The sequence below is a fragment of the Gordionus sp. m RMFG-2023 genome, chromosome 2 (assembly GCF_954871325.1).
Source record: "Gordionus sp. m RMFG-2023 chromosome 2, tfGorSpeb1-WG-v2, whole genome shotgun sequence".
NCBI lineage: Eukaryota > Metazoa > Nematomorpha > Gordioida > Chordodea > Parachordodidae > Gordionus > Gordionus sp. m RMFG-2023.
In genome coordinates this window covers 9,285,319-9,307,119 of record NC_088776.1, presented here as the reverse complement: position 1 = coordinate 9,307,119, position 21,801 = coordinate 9,285,319, and the positions used below count along the sequence as shown (strand labels likewise).

The 21,801-nt window shown below is 25.0% G+C and overlaps 1 protein-coding gene across 2 annotated transcripts in view; it reads right to left on the bottom strand.

The window, feature by feature from the left end:
• LOC135923401 (cilium assembly protein DZIP1-like) overlaps positions 1–21,333 on the bottom strand; it is a 28,431-nt gene extending 7,098 nt beyond the window's left edge. For both annotated transcript variants that reach the window (XM_065458124.1, XM_065458123.1), the window contains exons 1-12: positions 21,228–21,333; positions 21,086–21,183; positions 20,970–21,041; positions 20,681–20,746; positions 20,479–20,637; positions 20,224–20,433; positions 19,789–20,170; positions 19,428–19,545; positions 17,128–17,170; positions 16,593–16,715; positions 16,309–16,421; positions 1,092–1,398 (exon numbers count right to left, since the gene is read on the bottom strand). In XM_065458124.1, the coding sequence (XP_065314196.1) occupies positions 1,092–1,398; positions 16,309–16,421; positions 16,593–16,715; positions 17,128–17,170; positions 19,428–19,545; positions 19,789–20,170; positions 20,224–20,433; positions 20,479–20,637; positions 20,681–20,746; positions 20,970–21,041; positions 21,086–21,183; positions 21,228–21,330 (1,794 nt within the window). In that variant the 5' untranslated portion in view covers positions 21,331–21,333. The remainder of the gene's footprint in view (positions 1–1,091; positions 1,399–16,308; positions 16,422–16,592; positions 16,716–17,127; positions 17,171–19,427; positions 19,546–19,788; positions 20,171–20,223; positions 20,434–20,478; positions 20,638–20,680; positions 20,747–20,969; positions 21,042–21,085; positions 21,184–21,227) is intronic.
• Between the last annotated feature and the right edge of the window lie 468 nt (positions 21,334–21,801).

Here is a 21,801-nt window from a genome sequence, read left to right as displayed (position 1 = left end):
AAATGAATTAATAACATTTTTTCCAAATGAATCAATCATTTTTACTATTCCAAACCTGTTAAATATAATAAACAAGTTTGAAGTGATAAAAATGTTATTAATTCATTTGGAATGGTAAAAATTTAATTTTTAATGTATTAGAACGAATTGAACTAGTTGGACGAAAAATACGATGAAGTGTCTTACGATCAAAGGCATCCCCCCCCCCCATAAAATCAAATAAAAGAAATTCTTCCTTGCAGGCTAATTATAATTTCTTTCTATCATTCAGTTTTATTGTTTTGGATTATCTTATGATTGTATATATAATTATAATTTTTTTTTATTTTATAAATAATTTAATAATAATAAATTAATGAAAGGAAAAGATACAATTTATTTGTTGATATGTTTTAAAAAAAATAGTTAAAAATTGTGCACCACAACAAGAAGATTTGAAAATATCTAACGAGTTTGTAACTCAATATTTTGGGCAAAAATATATTAATCATGCTTATTTATTTTGCTCGTAGAGGGCAGAAGTTTGGACTTCTGTTGGCAAAATTTCGAGATTTAGGTAATAATAGAGCTGTTTAATAACACTACATTCACTAAACATTGCTAATATTTTAAATGAGATTAATAACTTTTTGGAGAATATAAAAAATGAAAGTTAGTTGGTTTTTTAAAAAAATAGAATATATTGTCTATCACATTGGTTCAAAGATAGTTGGTAAATAATAATCAATATAAATATCGGTTAGATATAGGATCAGTTTTTCAATAATATCGGATCGTATTGGTGAAAAATTTGTGGATCGACACAGCCTTAATTATAATACAGGTATATATATATACATAGATTGGGAAACATATAGGAAAGTAATTTACCGAGGCCACCTTTAAGAGGATGATTTATATAGAAGATCCTTTTGTAAATATATTTATCAAATATTCCTTTTGTGAGTTAATTGAAATAGGAACAAAAATAATTTAATATACTCCTTTTTATTTAAATAAATAAATAAATATTCTAACCAAATAGAATTATAATAATCCTTAGCCCTAGATAGTATTTTTAAAAAAAATTTTTATAATAAATAAAATAATACTTCATCTATTCCATAATGCTTCATCTGATTTGCCACAGATTTCATAATCTTAGGCCTAACTCTCTCCATATATTCCTGCACCAAGGAAGGTCCCTGGTACGACAATCTATAAGCATAATTTCGATGCGATGGATTCAAATATCGTAAAAGAGGGTTTATAAGCCAATTCGGGTCTTTAACGATAGTTTTATCGAATTTTACCATTTCCACATCCTTCGAATTCTCATCATTTTTATGATGATGTTTTGGGGTGGTAATTGTTTTTGCGGGTAAAGATTTAGGGGTAGAAGTAATTATAGAGGATGTCCTACATTTCAATAAAAATACCATTTAAAAAAATAATGATAATTTTTTGCTAAATGAGATTTTATAGGCATGACTAAAATACGCGTCCTACGCGTCCCCGGTCAAACGGATTTAATTTATATAATATTAATAAAAAATCTTATTTAGCTTTATAAGATGAGTTAAAAAATGTTTTTTATGATTTAAAAAAAAAAAATAACTTAGTAAAATTTTTAAAAAATTATTTTCTTAAATGAAAAACTACGCGTCCCCGGTCAAGATACAGTTTTTTTTAAAAAATAAAAGCAGATTCATATTTAGCTCATTAAATGGATACAGAAAATGTTTTTTTATTTTAAAAAAAAGTGATAACTTAGTAAAATTTTTAAAATACTAATTTTTTACATGAAAAAACTACGCGTCCACGGTCAAGATACATTTTTTTTAAAAAATAAAAGCAGATTCATATTTAGCTCATTAAATGGATACAGAAAATGTTTTTTTTATTTAAAAAAAAGTAGTAACTTAGTAAAATTTTGAAAAAACACTTCTTTTTTCATTTTTTGACTAAAATACGCGTCCACGGTCAATATAGATAATTTTTATAAAAATGAATATAGAATCGTGTATAGTTTATCAAGGAGATTCAGAAAATGGTATTAATAATTTTTTTTTAAAAAAATATTTACATTAAAAAAATTTCCAAGCCAGTTTTATACACATAATAATGGTGGTAAAATTTTCTCAAGCCTACAAAGCGGTAGTGGTATCAAAATTATGATAATAATACTAGTTAAAAAATATTGATTAAATTAAGTTAATTTTAATAAATCAAATATATATGAAGAATTATAACAAAATATTAAGTTAAAGGGGGGCTGAAGGGTATTTGTCTTCGTATCGTTAGGTCCTGAGTTCGAATCCCGGAGTAGGAAAAAAATATTTTAAAAAAAAATTTAACATTACACTATATAGTCTCCTTAAATTTTAAATACATTAACCCTTCACTACATAGGTGGAAAAAACACCCGCGGTTACATAGGTGAGGTCTATTTTATTCTAAATTTTAAATAGATATATCTCAGAAAATAATAAAATTTAAGACCTAAAATTTTAATTGTAAAAATATTAGAGATAATAAATACAAAATTTCTAGTTCCATTTACTTCTAAATAAAGTTATGGTATTTTTACTATTATATTTTAAGTAAAAAATTTATATATTTTAAGTAAAAAAATTTATATATTTTAAGTAAAAAAAATTACTTTATTTTTTTAATAAATAAATTAAAGAAATTTTTTTATATAATATTTATTCCATACTTTTTTAAAATAAAAAATTTTTCTGTTTAATAATTGTAATTGTATTATTGAAAATTTATAAACATTTTCATTTAGCTCAATAAATTTTGATATGGAACTTTCTAATCATATGAAATAAATAAATATATTTTTTATAGTTAAATAAATTTTAAACATCAGTAATTAAAAAAAATATTTGATAGTTCATGCATCTTTTTTAATTTAAAAACATTCACTTACCCCACCTTTGTAGCGAAGGGTTATGGAGATAAGAAAACGTTCATTTCTTGATTACTACGATTATATATCAGATGTAAATCGTTAATATTCAATCCGCAAGATGGCGTTTATCAATTTAATGTAATTTATAAAAATATTCTAATTTTTTTCTCATTCTAAATTATCAGTAAAAAAAATAGGTAGGTTGAATAAATTTATTTTATTGTTTTCGAACTATTTAAATAAATATATTAAGAAAAAATAATAATTAAAGATTGAATCGATACTTACCTGCGAACCAACTTATGTTTTTTTTATCATCCTCAGGTTATTATTGCTACAAAATACACAAATTTCTTATAACTTTAAGACACTACATCTACTTAATAAATTTTTTACTTTTGCACGGATATTATAAAATCTTAATATATTGGGAATAATGTTTTTCCTCCTTAGTTTTATTTTCAATAACTTTCACAAAATTTTAAAACTAAATTAATTTTTTAAATGGTCAATTAAAACAGATTAATTTAATTTCATCAAATTTATAAAACAAATAATTTTATTTATCAGATATATAAACCATTTATTATTTGAATTAAAACATCATTTATTAAATATAATATGATTTATATAACATATTATTATATGGTATAATTTAAAAAAGATATTCTTTAAATAAAGTTGATAATAAAAAAAAATAACTATAAGTAAAATAAACAATTATAGTTACCATTATATTGTATACATTATACATTAAAAAGTAAGCATAATATGGTTAAAAAAATAAATATCATTTTTTCGTAAAATAGTATTGGTGTTTCATTCCTAATTGTCTTTAAAGATGTTGTTAAAATTTTAATCGTTATCCAATGGATCATATGACTAAGGTTTCGTCTTACGAATGTTTGATAAGTGTATTATGTTTGAAGACGATATCTGTTTTCTTGAATAATTATATAATTATTTTAAAAAATATTTATTCAATAAGCATGATTATTTTGATAATAATATTAAAATTTATAAATATCTATTTAACTTTGTATTAATTAAAGAAATATTTTCTCTATGATGGTCTTAGCCATAAAAAGTTGGAAATAATTTATTTACACATTTTTATGTTTCCGCTCTTAGCCACGTGGAGGCAACCATTTTTAAGAACTTTTAGGTCTTAGTTTAAAAAACTAAGACCATGGATATATTAGCGGGTTTAAAATTTTAAACCTGACATTATATTATTAGATTTAAAAAATTTTAAATTTATTAATTAAAAAAAAAAATTACTACCCATAATCTAATAACTCATCATCTGTATGATGATCATTATTAGACTTGGGATTAATATCTAATCTAAACATCCGACGCCAAGTCAACACAGGGTTCCTGGTTACTTGGTGTCGGCGCCGTTACGGGAATAGGCATTGTGGGTATAGGCGCCTATACGGGGATAGGGATTATGGGAATCGGCGCCAATACGCGAGAGGGCACCGTGGAATTAGGCTCTCGGGCACGGCTCTCTTGACAAAATCGGACGATATGATCGCCACCGCATCTATAGCATCCAGATGTACATCGAGAGCCTCTCGAGGAAGATCCTCTTACTCCGTACCAATAGTTGGTACCATAGCCCCTCCTAGGGCTACGCGACCTGCGAGACCGTCTGTCTCTAACAGGCCTCACTATATTGAGCATTTGCCCATATAGTCGGGAAGCTTCCAGTCTAGCTTCCTCCAACAGGTTATCCAACTCGATCGATCAATCATGCGGATTGATATCGTTATTACAAAGTGACCGACCCGAAAAGTCGAACTCATCTAAAAATAATAAAATAAAGGGAAGATACAAATTAAATGTTTAAAAATTAATATCCATATGCTTTACTTTAATTTTTTTATATTGCGTTGGTTTTTTAGACCCTTTATATTTAACCAACTTTAATTGACCACATGTCGAAACTATATCATCATCATTTAAAATCCGTCCTTTCATCATTGCGATGAGACGATGACGACGTTCTTTATCACTTAATTTATCCCAATTTTTGCCCAAAATAAATTTCTTATAACTTTCAACAACAAACTGCCCGTTCAAGTTCTTTCTCTTGTACCCTATTCTTATTGGTTATTTTTCTATTAAAGTGTGTAATGGGGAGGTCTTTCTATCTACTAAAGACTTTAACATACTATTAAACGATTCACAATCGTTGTTCGACCATAAATTAATAATTATTTTTTATGTAATGGCTTATAAATATAAGAAAATAAATTATCTTCTAATTTTTTATTTTAATAATTCATTGACGCAATATGATTTTAATTGCAAAATTCTATGATGAAACATTTCATCATTAATCGAAAATACAATTCTTCTTTGCCAAAGATATTACGTAAAATTTTTTTGCGATGTTTTACATCAACTCCTTCTTTGTCTCTCAAATATTTAATCATATTTCTTCTCACATGCAGTAAAATATATGTGTCATAGACTTAAACCTTGTATATTAAGTGTAGATAAAACCTACAATTTATCTGAATTATTTGTTATGGCAAATATATACAAACATAAAGCAGTTTGTAGAAAGCAAAGAGGAAACCATCCGATATATATGGGTCCTATATTTTTGCACGGTAAATCTAATTTAGAGACGTTTAATTATTTCTTTTCTCATTTAAAGCACCTCTTTACCGCACATGATATAAATGTTGATAATCTAATAATTAATAGCGATGAGGAATTAACGAAGATCGCTGCTATTAGAAATAATTTTAAAACATGGGATCATTTATTATGTTAATGTGAGAAGAAATATTATTAAATATTTGAGAGACAAAGAGGGAGTTGATGTAAAACATCGCAAAAAAATTTTACGTAATATCTTTGGCAAAGAGGGAATTGTATTTTTGATTAATGATGAAATGTTTCATCATAGAATTTTGCAATTAAAATCATATTGTGTCGAAAAAAGATATAATTCATTTCTGAATTATTTAAATAAAAAATTAGAAGATAATTTATTTGCTTATATTTATAAGCCATTACATAAAAAAATAATTATTAATTTATGGTCGAACAAAGATTGTGAATCGTTTAATAGTATGTTAAAGTCTTTAGTAGATAGAAAGACCTCCCCATTACACACTTTAATATAAAAAATAACCAATAAGAATAGGGTACAAGAGAAAGAACTTGAACGGGCAGTTTGTTGTTGAAAGTTATAAGAAATTTATTTTGGGCAAAAATTGGGATAAATTAAGTGATAAAGAACGTCGTCATCGTCTCATCGCAATGATGAAAGGACGGATTTTAAATGATGATGATATAGTTTCGACATGTGGTCAATTAAAGTTGGTTAAATATAAAGGGTCTAAAAAACCAACGCAATATAAAAAAATTAAAGTAAAGCATATGGATATTAATTTTTAAACATTTAATTTGTATCTTCCCTTTATTTTATTATTTTTAGATGAGTTCGACTTTTCGGGTCGGTCACTTTGTAATAACGATATCAATCCGCATGATTGATCGATCGAGTTGGATAACCTGTTGGAGGAAGCTAGACTGGAAGCTTCCCGACTATATGGGCAAATGCTCAATATAGTGAGGCCTGTTAGAGACAGACGGTCTCGCAGGTCGCGTAGCCCTAGGAGGGGCTATGGTACCAACTATTGGTACGGAGGAAGAGGATCTTCCTCGAGAGGCTCTCGACGTACATCTGGATGCTATAGATGCGGTGGCGATCATATCATCCGATTTTGTCAAGAGGGCCGTGCCCGAGAGCCTAATTCCACGTGCCCTCTCGCTTATTGGCGCCGATTCCCATAATCCTCATCCCCGTAACGGCGCCAATTCCCATAATCCCAATTCATGTATCGGCGCCGATTCCCATAATCCCAATCCCGGTATCGGCGCCGATACCCACAATGCCTATTCCAGTAACGGCGCCGACACCAAGTAACCAAGAACCCTGAGTTGACTTGGCGTCGGATGTTTAGATTAGATATTAATCCCAAGTCTAATAATGATCATAATACAGATGATGAGTTATTAGATTATGGGGAGTAATTTTTTTTTTTAATTAACAAATTTTAAATTTTTTAAATCTAATATAATGGTTATATTTTAGGTTTAAAATTTTAAACCCGCTATATATCCATGGTCTTGTTTTTTAAACTAAGATCTAAAAGCTCTTAAAAATGGTTGCCTCCACGTGGCTAAGAGCGGAAACATAAAAATGTGTAAATAAATAATTTCTAACTTTTTATGGCTAAAACCACCATAGAGAAAAAATTTCTTTAATTAATACAAAGTTAAATAGTTATTTATAAATTTTAATATTATTATCAAAATAATCATGCTTATTGAATAAATATTTTTAAAAATAATTATATAATTATTCAAGAAAACAGATATCGTCATCAAACATAATACACTTATCAAACATTCGTAAGACGAAACCTTAGTCATATGATCCATTGGATAACGATTAAAATTTTAACAACATCTTTAAAGACAACCAGGAATGAAACACCAATACTATTTTACAAAAAAATATTTATTTTTTTTAACCATATTATGCTTACTTTTTAATGTATAATGTATACAATATAATGTAATTATAATTGTTTATTTTACTTATAGTTATTTTTTTTTTATTATCAACTATTAAAAGAATATCTTTTTTAAATTATACCATAATAATATGTTATATAAATCATCATATATTTAATAAATGATATTTTAATTCAAATAATAAATGGTTTATATATCTGATAAATAAAATTATTTGTTTTATAAATTTGGTGAAATTAAATTAGTCTGTTTTAATTGACCATTTAAAAAATTAATTTAGTTTTAAAATTTTATGAAAGTTATTGAAAATAAAACTAAGGAGGAAAAACATTATTCCCTATATATTAAGATTTTATAATATCCGTGCAAAAGTAAAAAATTTATTAAGTAGATGTAGTGTCTTAAAGTTATAAGAAATTTGTGTATTTTATAGCAATAATAACCTGAGGATGATAAAAAAAACATAAGTTTGTTCGCAGGTAAGTATCGATTCAATCTTTAATTATTATTTTTTCTTAATATATTTATTTAAATAGTTCGAAAACAATAAAATATATTTATTCAACCTACCTATTTTTTTTACTGATAATTTAGAATGAAAAAAAAATTAGAATATTTTTATAAATTATATTAAATTGATATATGTCATCTTCGGATTGAATATTAACGATTTACATTTGATATATTATATAATCGTAGTAATCAAGAAATGAACGTTTTCTTTCCTTAATGTATTTAAAATTTAAGGAGACTATATAGTGTAATGTTAAAAAAAAATTTTAAATATTTTTTTTCCTACTCCGGGATTCGAACCTAGGACCTAACGATACGAAGACAAATGTTCTTACCATTCAGCCCCTCTTTAACTTTATATTTTGTTATAATTCTTCATATATATTTGATTTAAATTAACTTAATTTAATCAATATTTTTTAACTAGTATTATTATGATAATTTTGATACCAACTACCACTTTCTAGGCTTGAGAAAATTTTACCACCATTATTATGTGTATAAAGCTGGCTTTATTAATACCATTTTCTGAATCTCCTTGATAAACTATACAAGATTCTATATTCATTTTTATAAAAATAATCTATCTTGACCGGGGACGCGTATTTTAGTCAAAAAATGAAAAAAAAGAAGTGTTTTTTCAAAATTTTACTAAGTTACCACTTTTTTTAAAAATAAAAAAAAAACATTTTCTGTATCCATTTAATGAACTAAATATGAATCTGCTTTTATTTTTTAAAAAAATGTAACTTGACCGGTAGTTTTTTCATGATTAGTATTTTAAAAATAATACTAAGTTACCACTTTTTTTTAAAATAAATAAAAACATTTTCTGTATCCATTTAATGAGCTAAATATGAATCTGCTTTTATTTTTTTAAATGAAAAACTACGCGTCCCCGGTCAAGATACAGTTTTTTTTAAAAAATAAAAGCAGATTCATATTTAGCTCATTAAATGGATACAGAAAATGTTTTTTTATTTTAAAAAAAAGTGATAACTTAGTAAAATTTTTAAAATACTAATTTTTTACATGAAAAAACTACGCGTCCACGGTCAAGATACATTTTTTTAAAAAATAAAAGCAGATTCATATTTAGCTCATTAAATGGATACAGAAAATGTTTTTTTTATTTAAAAAAAGTAGTAACTTAGTAAAATTTTGAAAAAACACTTCTTTTTCATTTTTTGACTAAAATACGCGTCCACGGTCAATATAGATAATTTTTATAAAAATGAATATAGAATCGTGTATAGTTTATCAAGGAGATTCAGAAAATGGTATTAATAATTTTTTTTTAAAAAATATTTACATTAAAAAAATTTCCAAGCCAGTTTTATACACATAATAATGGTGGTAAAATTTTCTCAAGCCTACAAAGCGGTAGTGGTATCAAAATTATGATAATAATACTAGTTAAAAAATATTGATTAAATTAAGTTAATTTTAATAAATCAAATATATATGAAGAATTATAACAAAATATTAAGTTAAAGGGGGGCTGAAGGGTATTTGTCTTCGTATCGTTAGGTCCTGAGTTCGAATCCCGGAGTAGGAAAAAAATATTTTAAAAAAAAATTTAACATTACACTATATAGTCTCCTTAAATTTTAAATACATTAACCCTTCACTACATAGGTGGAAAAAACACCCGCGGTTACATAGGTGAGGTCTATTTTATTCTAAATTTTAAATAGATATATCTCAGAAAATAATAAAATTTAAGACCTAAAATTTTAATTGTAAAAATATTAGAGATAATAAATACAAAATTTCTAGTTCCATTTACTTCTAAATAAAGTTATGGTATTTTTACTATTATATTTTAAGTAAAAAATTTATATATTTTAAGTAAAAAAATTTATATATTTTAAGTAAAAAAAATTACTTTATTTTTTTAATAAATAAATTAAAGAAATTTTTTTATATAATATTTATTCCATACTTTTTTAAAATAAAAAATTTTTCTGTTTAATAATTGTAATTGTATTATTGAAAATTTATAAACATTTTCATTTAGCTCAATAAATTTTGATATGGAACTTTCTAATCATATGAAATAAATAAATATATTTTTTATAGTTAAATAAATTTTAAACATCAGTAATTAAAAAAAATATTTGATAGTTCATGCATCTTTTTTAATTTAAAAACATTCACTTACCCCACCTTTGTAGCGAAGGGTTATGGAGATAAGAAAACGTTCATTTCTTGATTACTACGATTATATATCAGATGTAAATCGTTAATATTCAATCCGCAAGATGGCGTTTATCAATTTAATGTAATTTATAAAAATATTCTAATTTTTTTCTCATTCTAAATTATCAGTAAAAAAAATAGGTAGGTTGAATAAATTTATTTTATTGTTTTCGAACTATTTAAATAAATATATTAAGAAAAAATAATAATTAAAGATTGAATCGATACTTACCTGCGAACCAACTTATGTTTTTTTTATCATCCTCAGGTTATTATTGCTACAAAATACACAAATTTCTTATAACTTTAAGACACTACATCTACTTAATAAATTTTTTACTTTTGCACGGATATTATAAAATCTTAATATATTGGGAATAATGTTTTTCCTCCTTAGTTTTATTTTCAATAACTTTCACAAAATTTTAAAACTAAATTAATTTTTTAAATGGTCAATTAAAACAGATTAATTTAATTTCATCAAATTTATAAAACAAATAATTTTATTTATCAGATATATAAACCATTTATTATTTGAATTAAAACATCATTTATTAAATATAATATGATTTATATAACATATTATTATATGGTATAATTTAAAAAAGATATTCTTTAAATAAAGTTGATAATAAAAAAAAATAACTATAAGTAAAATAAACAATTATAGTTACCATTATATTGTATACATTATACATTAAAAAGTAAGCATAATATGGTTAAAAAAATAAATATCATTTTTTCGTAAAATAGTATTGGTGTTTCATTCCTAATTGTCTTTAAAGATGTTGTTAAAATTTTAATCGTTATCCAATGGATCATATGACTAAGGTTTCGTCTTACGAATGTTTGATAAGTGTATTATGTTTGAAGACGATATCTGTTTTCTTGAATAATTATATAATTATTTTAAAAAATATTTATTCAATAAGCATGATTATTTTGATAATAATATTAAAATTTATAAATATCTATTTAACTTTGTATTAATTAAAGAAATATTTTCTCTATGATGGTCTTAGCCATAAAAAGTTGGAAATAATTTATTTACACATTTTTATGTTTCCGCTCTTAGCCACGTGGAGGCAACCATTTTTAAGAACTTTTAGGTCTTAGTTTAAAAAACTAAGACCATGGATATATTAGCGGGTTTAAAATTTTAAACCTGACATTATATTATTAGATTTAAAAAATTTTAAATTTATTAATTAAAAAAAAAAATTACTACCCATAATCTAATAACTCATCATCTGTATGATGATCATTATTAGACTTGGGATTAATATCTAATCTAAACATCCGACGCCAAGTCAACACAGGGTTCCTGGTTACTTGGTGTCGGCGCCGTTACGGGAATAGGCATTGTGGGTATAGGCGCCTATACGGGGATAGGGATTATGGGAATCGGCGCCAATACGCGAGAGGGCACCGTGGAATTAGGCTCTCGGGCACGGCTCTCTTGACAAAATCGGACGATATGATCGCCACCGCATCTATAGCATCCAGATGTACATCGAGAGCCTCTCGAGGAAGATCCTCTTACTCCGTACCAATAGTTGGTACCATAGCCCCTCCTAGGGCTACGCGACCTGCGAGACCGTCTGTCTCTAACAGGCCTCACTATATTGAGCATTTGCCCATATAGTCGGGAAGCTTCCAGTCTAGCTTCCTCCAACAGGTTATCCAACTCGATCGATCAATCATGCGGATTGATATCGTTATTACAAAGTGACCGACCCGAAAAGTCGAACTCATCTAAAAATAATAAAATAAAGGGAAGATACAAATTAAATGTTTAAAAATTAATATCCATATGCTTTACTTTAATTTTTTTATATTGCGTTGGTTTTTTAGACCCTTTATATTTAACCAACTTTAATTGACCACATGTCGAAACTATATCATCATCATTTAAAATCCGTCCTTTCATCATTGCGATGAGACGATGACGACGTTCTTTATCACTTAATTTATCCCAATTTTTGCCCAAAATAAATTTCTTATAACTTTCAACAACAAACTGCCCGTTCAAGTTCTTTCTCTTGTACCCTATTCTTATTGGTTATTTTTCTATTAAAGTGTGTAATGGGGAGGTCTTTCTATCTACTAAAGACTTTAACATACTATTAAACGATTCACAATCGTTGTTCGACCATAAATTAATAATTATTTTTTATGTAATGGCTTATAAATATAAGAAAATAAATTATCTTCTAATTTTTTATTTTAATAATTCATTGACGCAATATGATTTTAATTGCAAAATTCTATGATGAAACATTTCATCATTAATCGAAAATACAATTCTTCTTTGCCAAAGATATTACGTAAAATTTTTTTGCGATGTTTTACATCAACTCCTTCTTTGTCTCTCAAATATTTAATCATATTTCTTCTCACATGCAGTAAAATATATGTGTCATAGACTTAAACCTTGTATATTAAGTGTAGATAAAACCTACAATTTATCTGAATTATTTGTTATGGCAAATATATACAAACATAAAGCAGTTTGTAGAAAGCAAAGAGGAAACCATCCGATATATATGGGTCCTATATTTTTGCACGGTAAATCTAATTTAGAGACGTTTAATTATTTCTTTTCTCATTTAAAGCACCTCTTTACCGCACATGATATAAATGTTGATAATCTAATAATTAATAGCGATGAGGAATTAACGAAGATCGCTGCTATTAGAAATAATTTTAAAACATGGGATCATTTATTATGTTAATGTGAGAAGAAATATTATTAAATATTTGAGAGACAAAGAGGGAGTTGATGTAAAACATCGCAAAAAAATTTTACGTAATATCTTTGGCAAAGAGGGAATTGTATTTTTGATTAATGATGAAATGTTTCATCATAGAATTTTGCAATTAAAATCATATTGTGTCGAAAAAAGATATAATTCATTTCTGAATTATTTAAATAAAAAATTAGAAGATAATTTATTTGCTTATATTTATAAGCCATTACATAAAAAAATAATTATTAATTTATGGTCGAACAAAGATTGTGAATCGTTTAATAGTATGTTAAAGTCTTTAGTAGATAGAAAGACCTCCCCATTACACACTTTAATATAAAAAATAACCAATAAGAATAGGGTACAAGAGAAAGAACTTGAACGGGCAGTTTGTTGTTGAAAGTTATAAGAAATTTATTTTGGGCAAAAATTGGGATAAATTAAGTGATAAAGAACGTCGTCATCGTCTCATCGCAATGATGAAAGGACGGATTTTAAATGATGATGATATAGTTTCGACATGTGGTCAATTAAAGTTGGTTAAATATAAAGGGTCTAAAAAACCAACGCAATATAAAAAAATTAAAGTAAAGCATATGGATATTAATTTTTAAACATTTAATTTGTATCTTCCCTTTATTTTATTATTTTTAGATGAGTTCGACTTTTCGGGTCGGTCACTTTGTAATAACGATATCAATCCGCATGATTGATCGATCGAGTTGGATAACCTGTTGGAGGAAGCTAGACTGGAAGCTTCCCGACTATATGGGCAAATGCTCAATATAGTGAGGCCTGTTAGAGACAGACGGTCTCGCAGGTCGCGTAGCCCTAGGAGGGGCTATGGTACCAACTATTGGTACGGAGGAAGAGGATCTTCCTCGAGAGGCTCTCGACGTACATCTGGATGCTATAGATGCGGTGGCGATCATATCATCCGATTTTGTCAAGAGGGCCGTGCCCGAGAGCCTAATTCCACGTGCCCTCTCGCTTATTGGCGCCGATTCCCATAATCCTCATCCCCGTAACGGCGCCAATTCCCATAATCCCAATTCATGTATCGGCGCCGATTCCCATAATCCCAATCCCGGTATCGGCGCCGATACCCACAATGCCTATTCCAGTAACGGCGCCGACACCAAGTAACCAAGAACCCTGAGTTGACTTGGCGTCGGATGTTTAGATTAGATATTAATCCCAAGTCTAATAATGATCATAATACAGATGATGAGTTATTAGATTATGGGGAGTAATTTTTTTTTTTAATTAACAAATTTTAAATTTTTTAAATCTAATATAATGGTTATATTTTAGGTTTAAAATTTTAAACCCGCTATATATCCATGGTCTTGTTTTTTAAACTAAGATCTAAAAGCTCTTAAAAATGGTTGCCTCCACGTGGCTAAGAGCGGAAACATAAAAATGTGTAAATAAATAATTTCTAACTTTTTATGGCTAAAACCACCATAGAGAAAAAATTTCTTTAATTAATACAAAGTTAAATAGTTATTTATAAATTTTAATATTATTATCAAAATAATCATGCTTATTGAATAAATATTTTTAAAAATAATTATATAATTATTCAAGAAAACAGATATCGTCATCAAACATAATACACTTATCAAACATTCGTAAGACGAAACCTTAGTCATATGATCCATTGGATAACGATTAAAATTTTAACAACATCTTTAAAGACAACCAGGAATGAAACACCAATACTATTTTACAAAAAAATATTTATTTTTTTTAACCATATTATGCTTACTTTTTAATGTATAATGTATACAATATAATGTAATTATAATTGTTTATTTTACTTATAGTTATTTTTTTTTTATTATCAACTATTAAAAGAATATCTTTTTTAAATTATACCATAATAATATGTTATATAAATCATCATATATTTAATAAATGATATTTTAATTCAAATAATAAATGGTTTATATATCTGATAAATAAAATTATTTGTTTTATAAATTTGGTGAAATTAAATTAGTCTGTTTTAATTGACCATTTAAAAAATTAATTTAGTTTTAAAATTTTATGAAAGTTATTGAAAATAAAACTAAGGAGGAAAAACATTATTCCCTATATATTAAGATTTTATAATATCCGTGCAAAAGTAAAAAATTTATTAAGTAGATGTAGTGTCTTAAAGTTATAAGAAATTTGTGTATTTTATAGCAATAATAACCTGAGGATGATAAAAAAAACATAAGTTTGTTCGCAGGTAAGTATCGATTCAATCTTTAATTATTATTTTTTCTTAATATATTTATTTAAATAGTTCGAAAACAATAAAATATATTTATTCAACCTACCTATTTTTTTTACTGATAATTTAGAATGAAAAAAAAATTAGAATATTTTTATAAATTATATTAAATTGATATATGTCATCTTCGGATTGAATATTAACGATTTACATTTGATATATTATATAATCGTAGTAATCAAGAAATGAACGTTTTCTTTCCTTAATGTATTTAAAATTTAAGGAGACTATATAGTGTAATGTTAAAAAAAAATTTTAAATATTTTTTTTCCTACTCCGGGATTCGAACCTAGGACCTAACGATACGAAGACAAATGTTCTTACCATTCAGCCCCTCTTTAACTTTATATTTTGTTATAATTCTTCATATATATTTGATTTAAATTAACTTAATTTAATCAATATTTTTTAACTAGTATTATTATGATAATTTTGATACCAACTACCACTTTCTAGGCTTGAGAAAATTTTACCACCATTATTATGTGTATAAAGCTGGCTTTATTAATACCATTTTCTGAATCTCCTTGATAAACTATACAAGATTCTATATTCATTTTTATAAAAATAATCTATCTTGACCGGGGACGCGTATTTTAGTCAAAAAATGAAAAAAAAGAAGTGTTTTTTCAAAATTTTACTAAGTTACCACTTTTTTTAAAAATAAAAAAAAAACATTTTCTGTATCCATTTAATGAACTAAATATGAATCTGCTTTTATTTTTTAAAAAAATGTAACTTGACCGGTAGTTTTTTCATGATTAGTATTTTAAAAATAATACTAAGTTACCACTTTTTTTTAAAATAAATAAAAACATTTTCTGTATCCATTTAATGAGCTAAATATGAATCTGCTTTTATTTTTTTAAATGAAAAACTACGCGTCCCTGCGCAAAAAACATTTTTTAACTCATCTTATAAAGCTAAATAAGATTTTTTATTAATATTATATAAATTAAACCTGTATGACCGGGGACGCGTAGTTTCCGGGGACGCGTATTTTAGTCATGCCCGATTTTATAAAATACTAAAAAAAGAGAGATAAACAACGTTAATCAAATAATGAAAGGGAGAGGTGAAAAGGAATAAAAAACCTATTCGACTTAGAATTTGATAAAAATCTTGTGTTCGATAGGTCATCACTAGAAGTTTCGGAGGAATAACTACTTTGTCTACCTACTTTTTTAGCACTTGAATCTTCTTGTGTCTGAAATGATTGTTTAAATAAATCAAGTTTGATTAAAATATTGGTATATAAATTATATGGCATGAAAATACAGGTAAGCAGAAATATCAAACAAATTTGATAATCAGAGCTGCAAATTACGAGTAGATACTTAACACTATAAATCAAACAATTTTTATATTATAATTTTACGTGTTTAGGGGTTCCATCATTTAGCTTCTTGCGGTAAATTTCCTCCAAACGGTCCATTCTTTTTTCCCATTCTCTCTGTTGTTGAAGCAATTTTTCATTATACGAAGACTCTAATTGCGTTAGCTATTTTTATCGGTTTCATATGTTTTAGTATTTTAATTTTTCCGGCTATGCCCGATTCCAAACAAAATATTTTTTTATTTATCCCAAAAAACCCGGTTCGAAATCAAAATCAATATATTTTTTTAATAGTAAAAATAATATTCTACAAATAAAAGATATTGCCTTATTTCTTACAAAAATTTTAAAATATGTCGATTTATTTCAAAAAATTAGATGATGTAATATTAAAATTTTAAGCTCAGTCGAATTTTAAATATTAGGCTGGGCTCAACCCAATCAAATTTTTTAAATAGGCCCAACCCGAAACCCATTTGGGCCGAATTTGGCATATTTCTAATATTTAGTCATTATTTAGGAGTAAAAATAGTCGATTTTTCGTTAAAATAAAAAATATATATATAGAATATGAAACTTGTGCGTCTAAATTGTTAAATTTTTCTTTGGCAACGATATTGCTGTTAAAAAATTTATAATAATTTAATAGACATTTTAAGGTAAGCATATTATATACTACGGTTGGCAAGTGGTCAATTGCCTGGTCAAATTCGGTCCTGACCGAATGAGTATTTAACCTGATCAAATATTATCAAATACACAAAATGTTATCTGGGAATAAATAATATTAATATAATTTATCTAAATTAAGTTTGTCAATTAACTGGGTAATTTGTATCCATCGATTTATAATTAATTATAGACAATCTTAAAGCGGAAAAAAATTAGAGATTTCCATCATTTCTTTACGCCGAAAATAAAAGTCCATTCTCCGTTTCATCTTTTCTATCTTTTAGATTTTTGGAATATTAAAAGTATTTATTTTTACACGAATTTTGTGGATACTAACTTATATTATTATAAAATGTAAAAAATCTGAGGTTCCTACCATTTTTTTAATAATTATATCGAAAATAAATCTCAGTTTAGTCATTTTTAAAAAATATTAAAATATTCTAATTTTTTTAAGATAATATTGTAGATGCTAACTTATAAAAGGTCATAATTAAATAACTTATCTTCTCCCAAAACATCAATCCGAAAATTTTTACCTATAATATTTATTAGAAATTGTTATTTGCGAAATATTATAATCTAATGTATAAATATTATAAATATTCTATATATATATGCTAAATATATAAAAATATAAATAAAATATATGAATATTAATATCAATTTTGTATAGATAAGGTTGTCATGTTTTTTTTGTATTATCGTGAGTAAATTTCTCATATTTTGGAATTACTGAATATTAATAACTAATATTTTTATATAGATTTTTTATTATTTATATTTATCTGCGATATAATATATTTTCGATTATTAAGTTAAATATAAAAAGAGATAAAAAAAAAAAGGTAAAAAGGATCATTATTTTATTATTTTAAAAAATATATTATTTCTTTTGACTTGTCTTCGCATTTACAATAAAGAATATATTAATAAAAGTTTAGCGGTAAGTAAATATATTAAATTGATATATTAATAAAAGAAAAGTTCAGCTTATTATAATAAAGGTTCTAATCACTTTTCCCCCTAATTATTTTAAAATATATATTTCTCTCTCTAATAAAGTTGCCATTCAAACTATAGCCATTTTAAAATACCTACTATAAAAAAACGTAAATATTTATTTACGTCGTTATATACCTAAAAATTATTTTAGATTAACGTATTCGACATTTTTTTTTATATTAAAAATAGCTGTAAATATACCCTGTATCTATAATATTATTTTAAAAAATAGAATATTTTAATATTTTTAACTAAACTGAGGATACTTTTATTTTCGGGATAATTCTATATAATTCTTTTTATATTGATAAAATGCAAAATTAAAAATATATTAACTAATCTAGCAGATATTTTTCACTAATAAATATAATTATTAGTTTACTATAATTTTTCAAATTGCATATCTTATTACTGAATTTGTATAAACCAAAAATCGTCAGATAAACGCTTATAGATATTTAGCTATTAATTAATTAAATAATATTATTTTAAAATCGATAAATTTTTGAAATTTTTATAAATATGATTTTAAAGTTTTAACATTATTCACGAAAAATTCTTTTTAGAGTTTATATAATAAATTAATTTAAGAAGAATAATATTTAAATATTCATGCCATGTGTGTCAGTCATTGTTCGACAGTATACTTTAACCATTTCTATGAGTTAAAATATTCCTAAATGAAATGAATACTAATGGTATTTCTCATTCTCAACATGTTTTATGCATCATCCATAACTATGTTTACAGGACTTATTTTAGAATGATTTTTTTTTAAATTGTAAATATTTGATTTTTTTATATTTGTAAAATGTTTAGACTTTAATTTTTTGATGTAATTTAAAAAAAAATAAGAATTCCTCTTTAATATGAATAAAGAATCCCACAAATAAGAGTATATAAAAATCCCATTCATAAATCTTAATGTTTAAGACTTTGATCATATAAAATCAGATTAAAATTTTTTTTAAAAATAATTTTTTGAACTTTTTAAAAAAATTAATGATAAAATAAAATGGGTATAATAAATAGGATTAAGCTGGGGAAATCACATTGTGATATTATTTTTTTTGATTGGCCCAAAACTGGAATTGCTATATAAATTAGTGCATATCACAAAGGCATAATATTAATTATGATTAAATTAAGCTTGACATGTATCAATTATATTAGGTTATATATAGTTGAAAAATTATTCACTTAGCATTGGTAATGCTTTCTTTTTTATCTCCTCTAAATATCACATCAGGTTTTAATGCATCCAGCTGAATTTCATTGTTGATATCCATGTCCTTTGAAGCTATCTTTATCATTTTAGCTGTTAGAATTAAAATTAATTAAATTTGTTCACTGGGTGGGGCTGGTATACAAATAATTAATATTACTTCTCTTTTATATTAGATTTATAAGTCTAATAATAAATTGTCAGTTTGGTGTTCAAATTATTATTTAAAAAAATAAATAAACTTTAAATTAAATTTTCAATTCATATATTTTTAAGACAAAAATTTCATAGATTAATCCAAACATAAAATTTATAATAATGATTTATATTTCTAACCTGTATTTTCTCTATCTTTGATATCTCCTATATTTTGTATATTAAGATCTTTCAATGATTTATTAGATTTTAAGGAATGTCTTTTAGAAAACTGGGTAGATAATATAGATTTATTGTTTTTAGGGCTTTTATTGGGATTAAAGGTTGTTGTAAGGCTACCCTGATAATTTTCATTTGGTATAAAACTCTTTGTAGTTAATTTGTCCTGTACTAGATCAATGACATTGTCGGCTACATATTTCATTTGGAGATTCAAGTTGTCTTTAAAATATTTCATTTCCTTCAAATATTTGACTTCCTGTAATTGGCACAGTTGATTTATAGCATTTAAAGTATTTTCCTCCGAAACTCTAATATCTTTTAGGGAAGTCATAGATTTATCCTGTTAAATAAATTTATATAGGATTTATAGTCTTGCATTATATTTATGCAAACCTGAGGACTAATGGAAGGGTTAGAATTCAAATTATCTTTATTTTTAAGTAGCTTTATATTATCATCCTCTGATTCATCTATTCCAAAATCATGTTTATCCTTTTTAATTTCCTTAGGTAATATTTTGCTACTATGCCTATTAAAATGCCTTCTTTCTAAATGAGATGTTAAAAAATCATCAGAAACAAATGCTTTTGTACAATAAGGGCACTTAATGAATTAATATAATATAAAAAATAAAGTTATAATAATTACTTGATGAATTAATCCATTAATATCCTTTTTGTTTATTCCACATAATACAAATATTTCTTTATATGATTTAATGATTTGTTGTTGCTTTTTTATTTCCCTTCTTGCATTAAACAACCTATCCTTAGTTGATATTAAGGTTTTTTTCTGATATAAGGCATTCTAATAATCAAAAATTTCAAAAAATTTTTAATAATAAATATACTTTATATAATTCTTCAAATCTTTCATGTATAAGATTTATTTTTTTTAATAGTCTATCCTGGGTAAACTAAATAATCATAAAAAGGTTTATTATAATGCTAATATATTTATAAAATAACTATATAATTATAAAATTATTAATAATCATTAGAATTCAATGTTCTGTAAAGTAATATATAAAATCTATATATTAAAAAAATGAGCTTTTAATAATATGTATTTTGCAAATAAATTAATATAGTATTGAAAATATAAGCTTATTTATTACAATTATCATGTAAAATTCATACCAAGAGATACTCAATAGTGTATTGTGATATTTTGAACAATTTAATAAAATTAACATTCAAATTTGTGGTACCCTATGAATAAATAAATAATTATAAATGAGAAAAAAAAATTTTACAAATTCATTTTCAATATCACAATAAGTTATATTAAAAATATTTTGTTGAACTTTGTCAAAATCCTTATCTGGCGAAAATGTGTCAAAATCAATAGAAGCTTTTTTTAAAAAAATTAGTAAGAAATTAATTTTTAGGAATAACCAATTTTTTTCCAGTCTATTTTAATTTTTCTTGGTTTAAAAAAATATTGTTCTCCTATAATTTCATCTTTTAAATTAGGTATTTTGCAGGTTTGTTCTCTCATTGAAAAAAGTGTGAATGTATGAATGTACGAATAACGACTGTTTGAATTGATATTACAGGTGGACATCATATAGCAATTTGTTAAACAACGACCATATTTAATTTTAGATGCCACAATTTATTATAATTATGGGTAGCAAGATGATAACAAACTATATCATGAGATAGCTTAAAAGAATGAATGAATATCTCACTGTTTTCAAGTGCAAATGGATATTGAATTTGAACAATTGATATGTGAAAATAATTTTGTTTATATAAATTTATAATAAAAAAATATAGAAGTTAAATAATATATTTAATTGTATTCATCATATACATTTGATATAATGGAGATATATTACATCTTTAGAATATTTATATAAAACAAATGGATCTTATTACTATGAACATAATTGTAAACCTATTAAGCTTCAATTAAGTAAAAATTGAATTTAACTGTAAAATATAATTTTGGTTTAATGCGGATATG